This window comes from Notamacropus eugenii, chromosome 4 (genome assembly GCF_028372415.1).
Source record: "Notamacropus eugenii isolate mMacEug1 chromosome 4, mMacEug1.pri_v2, whole genome shotgun sequence".
NCBI lineage: Eukaryota > Metazoa > Chordata > Mammalia > Diprotodontia > Macropodidae > Notamacropus > Notamacropus eugenii.
Genome location: NC_092875.1, coordinates 441,153,263 through 441,169,904, shown reverse-complemented (window position 1 = coordinate 441,169,904; position 16,642 = coordinate 441,153,263). Strand labels below are relative to the sequence as shown.

At 37.1% G+C, this 16,642-nt stretch overlaps 1 protein-coding gene across 2 annotated transcripts in view; it reads left to right on the top strand.

The window, feature by feature from the left end:
* The window catches only part of ME2 (malic enzyme 2), an 81,386-nt gene that overhangs the window by 8,479 nt on the left and 56,265 nt on the right, over positions 1 to 16,642 (top strand). Inside the window, exons 2-3 of one of the 2 annotated variants that reach the window (XM_072606023.1) lie at positions 12,166 to 12,285; positions 14,623 to 14,756. In XM_072606023.1, the coding sequence (XP_072462124.1) occupies positions 12,178 to 12,285; positions 14,623 to 14,756 (242 nt within the window). In that variant the 5' untranslated portion in view covers positions 12,166 to 12,177. The remainder of the gene's footprint in view (positions 1 to 12,165; positions 12,286 to 14,622; positions 14,757 to 16,642) is intronic. The other variant, XM_072606024.1, reaches the window with a different exon arrangement.

The following is a 16,642-nucleotide window of genomic DNA, read 5'->3' as shown; positions in this document are numbered from 1 at the left end:
GTAGAAGAGTTTGTCGAAGATTTAAATGTCAAACAGGGGGATTTGTATTTGATCTTAGAAGTAATGGAGAGTTATTGGAGTTTATTGAATAGAAGTTTGACATGGTCAGATCTATAATTGAAGAAAATCACTTTGTCATCCATGTGAAGGATGCTTTGCAGTGGGAGAGAGACCAACTAAGAGGCTGTTACATTAGGCAGAAGGTGATGAGCTAGCTAGAGTAGGATGATAGTCATATAAATATGTAATGGAAGTAGAAATAATAATAATACTAGCTGACACTTATATAGCTCTTACTGTATACCAGACACTGTACTAAGCATTTTGCAGTTATCTCATTTTATCCTCAAAAACAAATCTGGGAGGTAGATGCTATTATTATAATACCCACTTTACAGATGAGGAAACTAAGTTGTGACTTGCCTAGGGTTGCACAGCTAGTAAGTATCTGAGGCTGGATTTCAAGCCTGATCTTCCTGACTCTAGGTCTGTGGCTCTATCTACCTCACTAACTGGCTGCCTCAAAAACAGTCAAAAGTTGAAAATAGGAGAAATGTAAGGTATCTCTAACATTTGATCAAACTAATTGATCAAGGTGAGAGGATTTGAAAATCATCGGAGAAGGTGTCACAGTGGACAGAGCACTGGCCTGGAGTCAGGAGGACCTGAATTCAGATCCAGTCTCAGACACTTACTACTGTGTGAACCTGGGCAAGGCACTTAACCCTGATTACCACCAAAGCAAAGAAAAAAAAGAAGCTCATTGGACTGTATGAAAGACAGAAACAAAAAAGGAGCCTTCAAAGCATAATTCAAGAAATAATTTAAGAAGAAGAATATTGCCCCAATATCTTAGAACTAGAGGGCAAAGCAAAAATAGAAAAAACATGCACTGGTTACCTCCTGGAAAAAAGAAAACCCAAACAAAAATAAATAAACTCCCAGGAACAGTATAGCTAAAACCTAGAGATTACAGAGGAAAGAAAAAATGTTGCAATCAGCTGGAAAGAAAGAGTTCAAGTACTAAAAAGCCACAGGATCTCCCAAGATTTTAGTAGCTACCACTATTGGGAACAGAGAGTTTGAATTTTAATATTTCAGAAGTCAAAAAATAGAAATAAAGCCAAAAATAATTTATGAGAGACAGCAAAAAGTTGTTTCCACAGAAGTTATCAGTCGATAAAGTCATTGAGAATAAGTCATATAATAAGAAAGCTAACAAACTGCAGGTGGACTCAACCAATCAGGAGACAGACAGTGGCCTTCAGAAAGTCACAAAAGTGTTGATAAGTAGGTCCAGGCCCAAAACTGGCCTGAACCAGTTGGGGAATATGACCGAGAACAACCTGGAGAAAACTTTTCTTCACTGCACTTGCTTAATGAACCTCATGTGTATAAGCAGACACACCCCACATAAAATTATCTCTCCATTTTCTGATCATGGGTCCTATGTTAAAACATGTTTGGGAGGGGGGAAGCACACCAGGGTTGGTTATGTAATGGGCATATAGAGAAGCTGGTGACCTAATGGAGAAAGAACCAATCTGTCTCCTGATGGGAGGATTCATCCTGAATTAACTATATAAAGCCAATCTCACTTCTGTGTCGACTCCCTCTTCCTGAAAAGAGGGTGGGGTCCACTTTGGCCAAAGTGTTCAATTCCTCTGAACTCTGCTGTAATAAATTTTCCTTGATACCTATTAGTGTCAAGTGTGTTTCCAACAAATTTACCCAACAAAACTGAGTGTGATCCTATGGGGGGAAGGGGATTTTTAATACAATAGAGGATTTCCAGGATTTCCTAATGAAAAGAGCTACACAAATTTAAAATACGAACATGGAGTAAAGAGATACATAAAATTGGTAAATGTGAGTGAGCAAATATAATGGACCAAACAAAGATGAATAGTTTGGAAGATGATTAAAATGTCCACTCTGAACCCTCATATCAGAGGTCATAAAGGGAATCACATAAGACAAGAGGACCAGTATATGGTTTTGTTTCATTTTGATGATCTTAAAATAAGAAAGGAAAGGTAGGAAAAACAGTAGGGGGCTGGGAGGTAAAGTTAGGGGAAGGTTGAAGAAATTATTGGTCTTAATGAGGATGAGCTGTCCTACCTCATATCTGTACTATTCAAAGAAGGGAAGAATACACATATGTAAATCTGGGTGTAGACATACTTTTTATTCAATAAGATAATGGAGGGAAAAGGGAAAGACCAGACAGGGGAATATAAGAGGAAGCGATTTTTTATAAGCAAAACAAACTCTAACCTTGGAGGATGGATTATGGAGGGAGAGTTTTATAGGTAAAAAAAGAATAAAAACATGTGATTGAGCTCTGGGTGCAAGAAAGAAAAAAGAGACAAAGGGAGCAGAAGCTGACTGCCTGAAGTGGACTAGTGCTGAGCACTGTTCTTTTAAAAGAAAGGCCAGGAAACAGAGAAAGGAAAGTATAAGGGAAGAGGATGGAGGCAAATACACAGTAATAATCATAACTGAAAGTTATGAACTTAACCACAGAGCAAGGATAGAAAAATGTTTTAGAAAACAGAGTCCAGCAATAGAGTGTTTACAAGAAACACGTTAGTATCTTTGTTCTTATTATATAGCATGTGTCCCAACAATATAATGATTGTAAAAATATACATGGTGTGTTCATTTTAAATCCTGTGCATCTAATAGAAAATTATTTTCGACAGACACTCCATATTCATTCCCAGTAACAGTAATATTGATAGCAGTCTTACCTCATTAAGGCAGCACATTGAAATACTTTTTTAGTAGCAAGATGATAGAGTGTTTTTACTGTTTCTCTTTGGTCATGTGATTCAGTGGTTGAATTTTAATTAACAGTAATAAATTATAATTTAATTAAAATTAGTATTAAAATATGGTATGTGATCAAAATATCTGAAGTATATCTTCAAAATATCAAACATATTACAAATATATAACAAATATCTTATTATCAAAATATGGTATGTGATATGATGAATATCCTCTTTTTAGTATTCTGGCCCTCCTACCACCCCTCTCCCTTCCTGTTGTACAAATTTTTAAAAACAAAAAATAAAGTTCTCAGGACATGGCCACATAGATTGGCAAAACACATTCCCATATTGGCCATGTCTGAAAATAAGTCTCTTTAAGTTCATCTTTTCTATGTGAGGAGGAGAGTGGTGTGTTTCATCTTCATTCTTTTGGACTTGTGGTTTCTCATTGCATTCATCACAGTTCTGAAGTCTTTAAAAGTTGTTTAAGAAATGCTGGAAGCATAAGAATCCATTTTATTAGAAGTGAGAGGCTTGAGCAAAGAAGTCAAAAGGGTAGGAGTAGCAATCAGGGTTGTGTGACCCTGGGCAAGTCACTTCATCCTGTTTGCCTCAGTCTCCTTATCTGTAAAATGAGCTGGAGAAGGAAATGGCGAACCACTCCAGTATCTTTGCCATGAAAACCCCAAATGGGTCACAAAGAGTCAGACACAGCTGAAAACAGCTGAACAGCAAAGCAATCAGGATCTCAGAAAAAGCAGCAGCAAAAAGAGATGATTAAAAGAGATTAAACAGGAAAACTATATTTTGATGAAAGGCACAGTAAATTAATGTCTATTAAAAATATATGCATCAAATGCCATAGCATCTAAATATTTATAGGAAAAGTTAAGTGAGTTGTTAAAAACAGACAAGACTATAGTAGTTGAGAACCTCAATTTACCTCTGTCCAACTTAGATAACTAATAAAAAAATAACCTACCTAAATGAAGGACTAAATACAATTTTAGAAAAGTTAGATATGATTGACCTTGTGGAGATTATTGAGTACCACTAGAAAGGAAACATATCTATTTTTCAGCTGTGTATGGCACCTTCACAAAAATTGACTGTGTATTTAGGGTATGAAACCCTCACAAAAACCTCACAAAGGAATATTAAACATCTTTTACAGATTATAATGCAAGAAAAAGTATGTTTAACAAAGGGCCACTGGAAAAAACAATTAAAATTAATTGGGGATTAGATTTAAACAAATGATAATTTCATCAAAGATGTCAGCAGTGAGGCAACATGCAAACATCTTTTAGGATGCAGCCAAAGGAGGCCATCGAGGAAATCTTATATACACTTTCATCAGTAAAAGAGAGAACAGTTCAGTGAATGGGCAGAGAACTAAAAGCAAGCAATGTAGAAAACTAATTAAAAGACCCCAGTTAAATACCAAAATAGAAATATAAAATCAGGTCTTGAATTCAGTTTTGAATTCAGGTCTTCAAGGTCTTCCTGATTCCAGGCCTAGCATTCTGTCTTCTACCCCACCCACCTGCCCTCTGGCTAGAATGTAGAGAGTGGGTAGAGGGGATATGAAATAAACCCGAAAGTGTAGAAAAGAGCCAGTTTGAAAAGGGTTCTTAAGTGCCAAGCTGAAGAGTTTGTTCTGTCCTAATAGCAGTAGGGAGCCCTAAAAGATCTTTGATCAGAAGAGCAACATGGTTAGACATATGCTTTAGTAAGATTATTTTGGCATCTATATAGATGGATGGGAGTGGAGAATGACTGGAAGCCAAGAGTCCAATTAGAAAGCTGTTACAATAATCCAGATGAGAGGTGACAAGGGCCTTATCTAAGGTGATAGTCTTCTTCTTCGGGATGTTTTTTATTGCTGTCTCCTGTGCAGTATTTTGAACTTCTGTCCTTAGTTCTTCAGGCACTCTATCTACCAGATCAAATCACTTAAATCTGTTCATTACTTCCACTTCATATTCATAAGGAATATTATTTAGGTCATTCCTATATGGTCTGATGGTTTTCCCTGCTTTCTTCAATTTAAGTCTGAATTTTACAATGAGAACTCCATGACTGAGCCACAGTCAGCTCAAGGTCTTGTTTTAACTTACTATACACTTGAGCTTCTTCACTTTTGGCTGATTTCTATATTGACCATCTAGTGATGTCCATGTGTAGAGTCACTTTTTGGGTTATTGAAAAGAGAGTTTGCTGTAAGTAGTGAGTTGTCTTGTCAAAACACTTATTAGACTCTGCCTTGCTTCATTTTGTACTCCAAGACTAAATTTATCTGTTATCCCCATTATCTTTTCATTTCCTACTTTGGCATTCCAGTCCCTATGATCTGTGTGATATATTATTTTGGTGTTATTTCTAGAAGATATAAGTCTTCATAGAACTGATTAACTTTGACCTGTTCAGCATCAGTGGTTGGAGCATAGACTTGTATTACTGTGATGCTGAACAGTTTCCCTTGAATTTGAACAGATATCATTCTGTCATTTTTGAGATTATACTCCAGTACCTCTTTTTTCACCTTTTTATTGAGTCTGAGGGCTACTCCATTTCTTCTAAGGGAAGTAGTATATATAAAGATCACCTGAATTAAAATTCGTGAATTCCCATCTATTTTAAGTTCACTGACACCAAAGATGTTGATGTTTAATCTTTCTGTCTTCTGTTTTACCATATCCAGCTTACCTTGGTTCATAGATCTTACATTCCAGGTTACTATGCAATATTGATCTTCATAGTATCAAACTTTCCTTTCATCACCAGATGCATCCACACCTAAGCTTCCTATTGACTTTGGCCCAACCACTTCACTCTTTCTGGAGTTACTTATAGTTGTCCTCCACGCTTCCCCAGTCATGTGTTGGATATCTTCCACTCTGAGAGGCTCATCTTCCCATGTCACAACAAAAGAATAGGAAAGATACAGCTTTTCAAGAAAATTGGAGATATTAAGGGAATGTTTCATGCAAAAATGGGCATGATTAAAAATAAAAATGGTATGAACTTAATAGATGTAGAAGAGATTAAGAAGAGGAGGCAAGAATATACAGTACATCTTAACATCACTGATAACCATGATGGTGTGATTGGTTACTGATAAAAAGCCAGACATGCTGGAGAATGAAGTCAAATGGGCCTTAGGAAGCATTGCTAAGAATTAAACTAGTTGAAGTGATGGAATTCCCACTGAGCTGTTTAAAGTTCTGAAAGATGAAGCTGTTAAAATGTTGCGCTCCATATGCCGGCAAATTTGGAAAACTCAGCAGTGGCCTCTGGATTGGAAAAGATCAATTTACATCCCAGTCCTAAAAAAGGGCAGTGCTAAAGAATGTTCACATTACTGCATTCAGTTCACACATCAGCAAGGTTATGCTTAAGATTCTATAGGCAAGGCTTAAGCATTATGTGAACTGAGAATTACCAGAAGAGCAGGCTGGTTTTTCAAAGAGGCAGAGTAACTAGAGACAAATTGCTAACATTCACTGGATTATGAGGAAAGCAAGGGAGTTCCAGAAAAACATCTTCTGCTTCATTGACTACACTACACTAAAGTTTTTGATAGTATGGATCACAACAATATGTGGCAAGTCCTCAAAGAGATAGAAGTATCAGATTATCTTACTTGTCTCCTGAGGAACCTGTATGCAAGTCAAGTAGCAAGTTAGAATTGAACATGGAACAACTGATTGGTTTAAGATGGGAAAAGGAGTACAACAAGGCTGTATTTATTTAACTTATATGCAGAGCACATTATGTGAAATGCCATGCTGGATAATCAAAAGCCATAATTAAGATTGCTGGGAGAAATATCAGCAATCTCTGATACACAGATGATACCACTCTGATGCTAGAAAGTAAAGAAAGAGGGGGAGGAGCCAAGATGGCGGAGTAGAAAGATACATATGCTAGCTCCAAACCCATAGCCCATAAATTTCCTGTAAAGAAGAACTCCCAACAAATTCTGGAGCAGCAGAAGCCACAGAACAATGGAGCGGATGAGATTTCTATTCCAGAGAGACCTGAAAACCTGATGCGAAAGGTCCGTCGCGAACTGGACCTGGAGCAGAGCCCAGCCCTGCCTTGGCCGCACGGCACTGAGAAGAGCAGATCCGAGCAGGCATCAGGGACAGGATCTCCAGCGGGCCGCGCGGGTCCCTCCACCCACAGGTCCCAAAGGTCAGTGAGAGAGTCTTTTTGGCTCGCCAGGAGGGGAGTGGGGTGTCTCCGTAACTCAGGCCCCCTTGGGAGGCAGCAGTGGAGGCGGCAGCAGACAAGGGCTCCCAAAGCAGGCAGGAGCTTGGATCCATTGCTGAAGGTCTCTGCATAAACCCCCTGAGGGAACTGAACCCCGTGAGGTGGCCCTGCCCCCACCTGAGCACCTGAACTTAATCTCACACTGAATAGCAGCCCCACCCCCGCCGAAGCCCTAAGTCTGGGAAGCAGCATTTGAATCTCAGACCCCAGGTGCTGGCTGGGTGGATCTGGAGGCGTGGTGGGTGTGGAGAGGACACTCAGAAGTCAAGTCACTGGCTGGGAAAATGCCCAGAAAAGGGGAAAAAAAATAAGACTATAGAAGGTTACTTTCTTGGTGAACAGATATTTCCTCCCTTCCTTTCTGATGAGGAAAAACAATGCTTACCATCAGGGAAAGATGTAGAAATCAAGGCTTCTGTATCCCAGCCCATCCAATGGGCTCAGGCCATGGAAGAGCTCAAAAAGGATTTTGAAAATCAAGTTAGAGAGGTGGAGGAAAAACTGGGAAGACAAATGAGAGACATGCAAGAAAAGCATGAAAAGCAGGTCAACACCTTGCTAAAGGAGACCCAAAAAAATGCTGAAGAAAATAACACCTTTAAAAATAGGCTAACTCAATTGGCAAAAGAGCTTCAAAAAGCCAATGAGGAGAAGCATGCTTTCAAAAGCAGAATTAGCCAAATGGAAAAGGAGGTTCAAAAGCTCACTGAAGAAAATAGTTCTTTCAAAATTAGAATGGAACAGATGGAGGCCAATGACTTTATGAGAAACCAAGAAATCACAAAACAAAACCACAAGAATGAAAAAATGGAAGATAATGTGAAATATCTCATGGGAAAAACAACTGACCTGGAAAATAGATCCAGGAGAGACAATTTAAAAATTATGGGACTACCTGAAAGCCATGATCAAAAAAAGAGCCTAGACATCATCTTTCATGAAATGATCAAGGAAAACTGCCCTGAGATTCTAGAACCAGAGGGCAAAATAAGTATTCAAGGAATCCACAGATCACCTCCTGAAAGAGATCCAAAAAGAGAAACTCCTAGGAACATTGTGGCCAAATCCCAGAGTTCCCTGGTCAAGGAGAAAATATTGCAAGCAGCTAGAAAGAAACAATTCAAGTATTGTGGAAATACAATCAGGATAACACAAGATCTAGCAGCTTCTACATTAAGGGATCGAAGGGCGTGGAATATGATATTCCAGAAATCAAAGGAACTAGGACTAAAACCAAGAATCACCTACCCAACAAAACTGAGTATAATGCTTCAGGGGAAAAATTGGTCTTTCAATGAAATAGAGGACTTTCAAGCATTCTTGATGAAAAGACCAGAGCTGAAAAGAAAATTTGATTTTCAAACACAAGAATGAAGAGAAGCATGAAAAGGTAAACAGCAAAGAGAAGTCATAAGGGACTTAGTAAAGTTGAACTGTTTACATTCCTACATGGAAAGACAATATTTGTAACTCTTGAAACTTTTCAGTATCTGGGTAGTGGGTAGGATTACACACACAAGCACACACACACACACACACACACACACACACACATACAGCACAGAGAGAATTGAATAGGATGGGATCATATCTTGAAAAAAATGAAATTAAGGGGTAAGAGAGAAATATATTGGGAGGAGAAAGGGAGAAATGGAATGGGGCAAACTCTCATAAAAAAGGCAAGCAAAAGACTTTTTATTGGAGGGAAAAAGAAGGGAGGTGAGAGAAAAACATGAAGTTTACTCTCATCACATTCCACTAAAGGAAGGAATAAAATGCACACTCATTTTAGTATGCAAACCTATCTTACAATACAGGAAAGTGGGGGAGAAGGGGATAAGCAGGGTGGGGGGGATGATGGAAGGGAGGGCAATGGGAGGAGGGAGCAATTTGAAGTCAACACTCTTGGGGAGGGACAGGATCAAAAGAGAGAATAGAAGCAATGGGGGGCAGAATAGGATGGAGGGAAATATAGTTAGTCTTACACAAAATGACTATTATGGAAGTCATTTGCAAAACTACACAGATATGGCCTATATTGAATTGCTTGCCTTCCAAAGGGAATGGGTGGGGAGGGAGGGATGAAGAGAAGTTGGAACTCAAAGTTTTAGGAACAACTGTCGAGTACTGTTCTTGCTACTAGGAAATAAGAAATACAGGTAAAGGGGTATAGAAAGTTATCTGGCCCTACAGGACAAAAGAGAAGATGGGGACAAGGGAAGGGAAGGATGATAGAAGAGAGGGCAGATTGGTGATAGGGGCAATTAGAATGCTTGGTGTTTTGGGGTGGGGGGAGGGGACAAATGGGGAGAAAATTTGGAACCCAAAATTTTGTGAAAATGAATGTTAAAAGTTAAATAAATAAAATTAAATTAAATTTAAAAATTTTAAAAAAGAAAAAAAGTAAAGAAAGATCAGGAAGCATCTTGATGAGTGTGAAAGGTGAATGTAAAAGCTGGCTTGAAGCTTAACATTCAAAAAACTAAATACAGATATTATTCAAACTAGAGATCAAAAGGACCTGAGTTTTAGCTTTTTATTGGGTCACTTATTTGCCTTTTGATAAGTTATTTAACTTCTCTTTCCTTACAGCCCTTTTCTTTTATTAGCTAGTTCCTCTCCGAATCCCTATTTTAAGGAAGTACTCAAGTCAGCCATGTTCACATCTTTCTCTCCAACTTCACTTTTTTAAGAAATTTATTTTTAGTTTTCAGCATTCACTACCATAAGTTTTAAATTTTCTCCGCCTCCCTCCCTTTCCTCCTCCCCAAGATGGCATGCAATCTGATGTAGGCTCTACATATACCTTCTTAGTAAACAAATTTTCACATTAGTCATGTTGTATAGAAGAATTAGAATGAATGGGAGGAACCATGAGAAAGAAAAAAAAACAACAGAACTAAAACCGAGAACAAATAGAATGCTTCTGTCTGCATTCAGACTCCCTGTTTCTTTCTGTGGGAGGTGGATGGCATTTTCCATCATGAGTCTTTGGGAGATGTTTTAGGTCCAGGCATTGCTGAGAAGAGAGAAGTCTGTCAAGGTCGCTGAACAGTGTGGCAGTTACCAAGTACATGCTCTGGTTCTTCTCACTTCACTCAGTAGCCTTTCATATGAGTCTTTTCAGTCGTTTTCTGAAGTCCTCATTCATATACCACTCATTCAGCCATTCCCTCAGATGGTCATGCCCTCACTTTCTAATTCTTGGCCATCTCAAAAAGAGCTGCTATAAATATTTTTGTATGTGTAGGTCCTTTTCCCATTTTTGTGATCTCTTTGGGATACAGCCCTAGAAGTGTATTGCTGGGTCAAAGGGCATGCACGTTTTTATAGCCCTCCAGCTCCATTCTTAAAACTCTTGATTTCTTTCTCCACTATGCTTCCCATGTTAGTATGTTCACTTTCCCAAGTTTTCAGTTTCCTTTTATTAAAGTGTTGTCTTTTTCCATTAGGATGAAAGCTCCTTGAAGTCAGGACTTTTCTTTTTGCTTGTTTTTGTATTACTAGTGCCTGGCAATTAATAAACGGTTGTTGACTTCTCTCATCTGTAAAGTAGATGTAAATTATGCTAAGTACATTATCTACATTATCTCCTTGGATCCTGACATATGTCCTACCTTCTTTACAGGATTATTGTGAGTACCCTATGAGGCAATATATGTGAAAGGGCTTTAATTTTGCTATTATCAGACTGATGAGATTTCAAAAAAAAAAAAACATTAGCATGAAAAAATGCCCTGCATAAACATGGTTCTGGTTTTTAAATTGACATCATTTAATGTTTGTGTGATCACATGGTATCCAGGCAAAACTGTGACAAAAATTATGAAGCACTTTATGGAAGGATGTGATATTCTTGTACTACATTGTCACTGTTGCTAGAGGTTTAGCTATATTATATAAACATCAAAATTCTCATTTGAGACAAATCTGAGATTTCAGTATCAGTATTTTCATTTTGTAGTCCATCTCATTTTCTTTTTTATATATATCATTTCTTTTTCAGTTCTCAACATTCACTTCCACAAACATTTGAATTCAAAGTTTTCTCCCCATCTCTCCCCAACCCCCACTCCAGGACAGCATCCACCTTTTGCTCCAGTATATCCTCCCTTCTTTTACTCACCCTTCTTCCATGTCCCTTTCCTTGTAGGGCAAAATAGATTTCTATACTTCCTTACCTGTATATCTTAATTTCCAGTTGCATGCTAAAACAATTTTTAACATTCATTCTTAAAGCCCCTTGGGCTGGGACTGGGGCTGGGGCCAGACCTCGCTCCCCTCTTACCCAGGTGAAAGAGCTTTGTTACTGACCTTTGAAGCTGTCTTTGGAGTTTGTGGATTGAGAAATCTGGGAACCGCAGCTGCTGCTCCGGCATGCAGTGCCCTGAAACCTACTCCAGTCCTGTCTAGGCAGTGTCCTGAGGCCAGCCAAGACTGGGTTGAACCCTCTCTGTGCCCCAATGTGATAGACTTTTCCTACCAGGCTATCTTGGGCTGGAAATCTGTTTTGCTCTGTCATTTTGTGGCCTCTGCTGCTCTAGAATTTGTTTAGGGTCATTTTTTACAGGTATTTATGAGTTTTGGGGAGAGAGCTAGAGCAGGTTAGTCCTTCTCCACCATCTTGGCTCAGTCCATCTTATTTTCCTATGTAGGAGGTAGAGATACCATAAAACTGAATAATCCAAAAATTGTGTTTGGATTTGAAATGAATTTACCTTTCCAATTTTGTTTGGCTTGAGCTAACAATTGAAATTAATTTTTCTGTATTTTGAGTCAAGATGGTATTCCAGAAGTTTTCTAGGAATAGGGAGGAGTAACAAGTCTGAGATTAAAATCTTACCATAAAAAATACCCAAAGTTAGCAAGCTACACTAATCTATAAAGAAGACAATTAAGAGTTAACATAATAAAAGTAAGAATCTGTACTCTTTTCTCAGGTTTCACTTCTTTTTTCATATCACAAAGCTATTTGCTAAAAATTGAAAAATGAATTTTGTATATGCATTAAAGCTTTCTGAATATGCTTTTGAAAACTAAAATTTAGTTTGATGTATATTTGACCGTACAGTGTTTTCATCCTAATTTTTTTTCATTGTTTTTTCTTCAGGTGAAAGAAAAGATGTTTTCCAGATTAAGAGTAGTTGCCTCTCCTTGTACACTGGCATGTCGAAGTGTACACACCAAAGAAAAAGGCAAGCCATTAATGTTGAATCCAAGAACAAATAAAGTTAGTAACATTAATACTACTATTTATTTTCTCTCTTGTATATTAGTTTAACACACTATTTTTAGCATTTCTGGGTTTTTTAAAAATTCTTTTGGTTCTAAATTTTATCCCTCCTTCCCTCCTCTCCCCCGCCATTTCAGACAGTAAACAAGCTGATAAAGGTTATATAATGTGCAGTCATGTAAAACACATATTAGTCATTTTGTGCAAGAAGACTTAGAAAGAAAGAGAAAATAATAGTATGATTCAGTCTCTATTTGAACAATATCACTTCTTTCTTGAGTCCTTTGGAATTCTGGCCGCATTTTTAATGATAGAGTTTTCTGGCAGTAGTTCTGTATCTGATGAAAGTAAGGTATTTTGAATATACATTGGGTTGGGCTAAGAGACAGATCATTTATAGGTAGGTAGTTAATACGCTTTACTAGGAAGACTTCATATAAAATGCATAACATCACTCTGAAAGGACATATGATTCTTAATTAGAAAAGTCAGCTTCTCACAGCTTTCTGGATTCTGAGTCAACATTGGAATGCTTAATTGCAAAGGTAACTAGAGCTGTGTAGGTAACCTCACCTGTAATATTACTTTCAGAACTTCTCTTAGAGAGCAGTGAGGGAAATGAACTTAATGAGGTGTCCCTTTTATTTACCTATTTCCAACTTGAAACAAAATCCAAAGTAGATATAACTGCTCATTTGATAGGTAGTTATTAAAACAGAGTTTTGTCTCAACAGAGAGAAGTAGGTGGGTCTAAGAAGAGGATCTTCTCTTATTAACTCTTTTCTTCTTTCTATTTTAGAAGCGATTACTTTGAGATTGGAAAGGACCCTATTCCCAACTGGCATGCTTTTTGTGAACTTTACAGTTTTTTGCCAAATAAAATTTGAGTTAATTTAATTAGCAGTGACTCTTTTTAATAATAAAATTTTAAGTTGCATTTTATAGTAAAGTATCGTGTAAGTCTAATCTTCTTTCATATGTTGCAAATAATATCCATAAATATCCATCAGTGAAGTTCTTATATTAGGAAACTGACATTGAGATATTTGTAAACAGAATTGAAAAACTCATTCCAAATTGGCATTTTAACTTGGCTTAAGTAGGAGATAAAGACAAAATAATTCATGTTAGTTTTTTTGTCTTTTAACATATCTAAAAATATATGACTTTCTAATTAAGAGATATGCCAGTTATCTGGAGACAACCCTCCTCACTTTATCCTGACATGAAAACCTAATTTATTTTTTATTACCATCTTCATAGATTCTCAGAGTTGGATGCGATCTCAGTAGACATTTAATCTAATCCATCATACCTGCAAAATAGTCCCCTCCACAGCATACTTGACAAGTGGCCATCTCTCAAGCCAGTTTGGGGGTAAAAGAAAAAAGGAGGGGTTGTCACTATGTTAAAAGTCATGAAACTCCCAACCTTTGGAGCTCATAAGATAAAGGAGATTTATTTTAGTTATAGAGCATCTCATGAAAGACTAGTAGGACTTATTTTCTGCTTGTGTTTTCTAGAAAGAAATTAGCTGCCTATCAGGTTTTAATGAAATTTTCTAACTTTACTAATTAGTAATAGGTGAACATTTTTCCTAGTAATCTACAAAAACCCAAGATTTTGTGCTAATCACTATATGTTATATGACAGTTATATAAAATTATCTTTAATAATTAGGTTAGGTCACAAATGTAATATTTGATATATTACTGGAATCCTCATGATAAATATGTAGTAAAAGTACCCAATCCCAACTTTTTATCTATAGTAATATTAATAGGAAAAGGTATTAATAAGTGAATTCCACAAATATTCCTAAAACTTAATTTTAGCCTTCTAGCCTTTTAATAAAGCTAATCAGTGCTAGTAAAATTGACTGTGTTCAAGTTTCACTTCCTCACCCATGAGATGCTAATAGTGAGGGAAAAGAGAAGCAAAGGGTTAGTCAGTAAACATTTACTCAGACCCTGCTGTGTATGGGGCAGTGTGCTAAGTGCTAAGGGTACAAAAAAAGGCAAAAGTTAGTTCCTATCCTTCAGGAGCCTGCAGTTCTGTGCAGGAGTCCACATGCAAACAACTACAGGTAAACAAGCTATATACAGGATAACTAGGAAATAAACAACAGAACGAAGACACTAGAATTAAAGAGAACAGGAAAGGCTTCCTGTAGAGATAAGATTTTAGGTGGGTTTGAAAAAAGCCAAGAATAGAGATGAATAGAGGGAAAAGCTTTTAGATAATTCAAAGTCAAATAATTAATAATTCTGAAATTTGCTTATGAATGTGGGTTAATTTTTTAAATAAATAATATTTTGCCCTTTCCTTTTTTAGGGAATGGCATTTACATTGCGAGAACGACAAATGCTTGGACTTCAGGGACTTTTACCTCCCAAAATAGAAACGCAGGATATTCAAGCTTTACGATTCCATAGAAACATAAAAAGAATAAGTGATCCTTTGGAAAAGTAAGAGTTTGTCCGAAACTTGTTTTTTGTTAATTTTGGGGGGTATTGGTTTCAGTTTGTAAGGTGTAGACTTGTTTTATTATTGTGGTATAACCAACGCTTTGACTTTTTACTAAAATTTATTTTCTTTTATTTGAATAACCTTATTTCATTTGTATTTATCATTGTAAATTATTGTGGGAAAAGCTTTTGAGATTTGTAGTAGGTTTAGTAGAATTATAGAATATTAGAATTAGGAAAAATTCTGATTCCTAGACTGATCATTGTCGTGTAGTCTTACTTCCCACCCAGAACAGAAATTTCCTCTACAATATCCCTTTGTATCTAGATAATTATTTGAAAATTCTTTATTTTAATGGTCAAAATCTGCTTTCATTTATTTTAGTTCTGCCTTTCTGACCTCCAAAACTACAAAAATAAATCTAATCCCCCTTCCATATCACTGACCTTAATATATTTGAAAGTAGTTACTGTGGCCTCCCTCATGTCATCTTTCTGTGTTCTATGCATCTCTTTCCTGTATTTTTTTCTTACATGGCATAGATTTCAAGCCCTTTACCAAATTACTCTCCCTATTCTGACTATACTTTATTTGCCTCAGAGAAGCAGTATATGGTATAAAGGAAAGAGTAATAGGTTTAATTAGAAAAGGCCTAAGTTCATATCCTATCTCTGTCACTTACTAAGTATGTAACTAGATTTAACTTACTTTTCAAAAAATTTATTTTTAGTTTTCAACATTCATTTCCACAAGATTTTGAGTTCCAAATTTTCTCCCCATCTCTCCCCTCCACCCACCCCAAGACACCATGCATTCTGATTACCCCTTCCCCTGATCTGCCCTCCATTCTGTTGCTCCCCCTCCCTTCCCTTCTCTCTTTTCTTGTAGGGCAAGGTAGATTTCTGTGCCCCACTACCTGTATTTCTTATTTCCCAGTTGCATGCAAAAAACAGTTCTCAACATTCGTTCCTAAAACGTTGAGTTCCAACTTTTCTCCTTTCCTCCCTTCCCACCCATCCCCACTGAGAAGGCAAGCAATTCAATATAGGCTATACATGTGTAGTTTTACAAAAGACTTCCATAATAGTCATGTTGTGAAAGAGTAAGTATATTTCCCTCCATCCTGTCCTGCCCCCCATTTATATTATTCTCTGTTTTGATCTTGTCCCTCCCTAAAAGTGTTTACTTCTAATTACTCCCTCCTCCCATTTGCCCTCCATTCTGTCATCCCCCCACACCCCACTTATCCCTTTCTCCCCTACTTTCCTGTAGTGTAAGATAGAGTTTCATACTAAATTGAGCGTGCATGTTATTCCCTCCTTAAGCCAAATGTGATGAGAGTAAGCTTCACTTTTTCCCCTCTCACCTTCCCCCTTTTCCCTTCCACTGAAAAAACTTTTTCTTGCCTCTTATGAGAGATAATTTGCCACATTCCATTTCTCCCTTTCTCCTCCCAATATATTCCTCTTTTACCCCTTAATTTTATTTTTTTAGATATCATCCCTTCCTATTCAACTCACCCTGTGTCCTTTGTGTATATGTATATTATCCCTTGAACTACCCAAATACTGAGAAAAGTCACCAGAGTTACAAATATTATCTTTCCATGTAGGAATGTAAACAGTTCAAGTAAAATAAATCCCTTAGGATTTCTCTTTCCCGTTTATGTTTTCATGCTTCTCTTGATTCTTGTGTTTGACAGTCAGATTCTCTATTCAGCTCTGGTCTTTTCATTAAGAATGGTTGAAAGTCCTCTCTTTCAGGGAATGACCATTTTTTTCCCCTGAAGTATTATACTCAGTTTTGCTGGGTAGGTGATACTTGGTTTTAATCCTAGCTCCTTTGATGATTTAACTTGCTTTTAAGAGATATTGTGATAGTAATA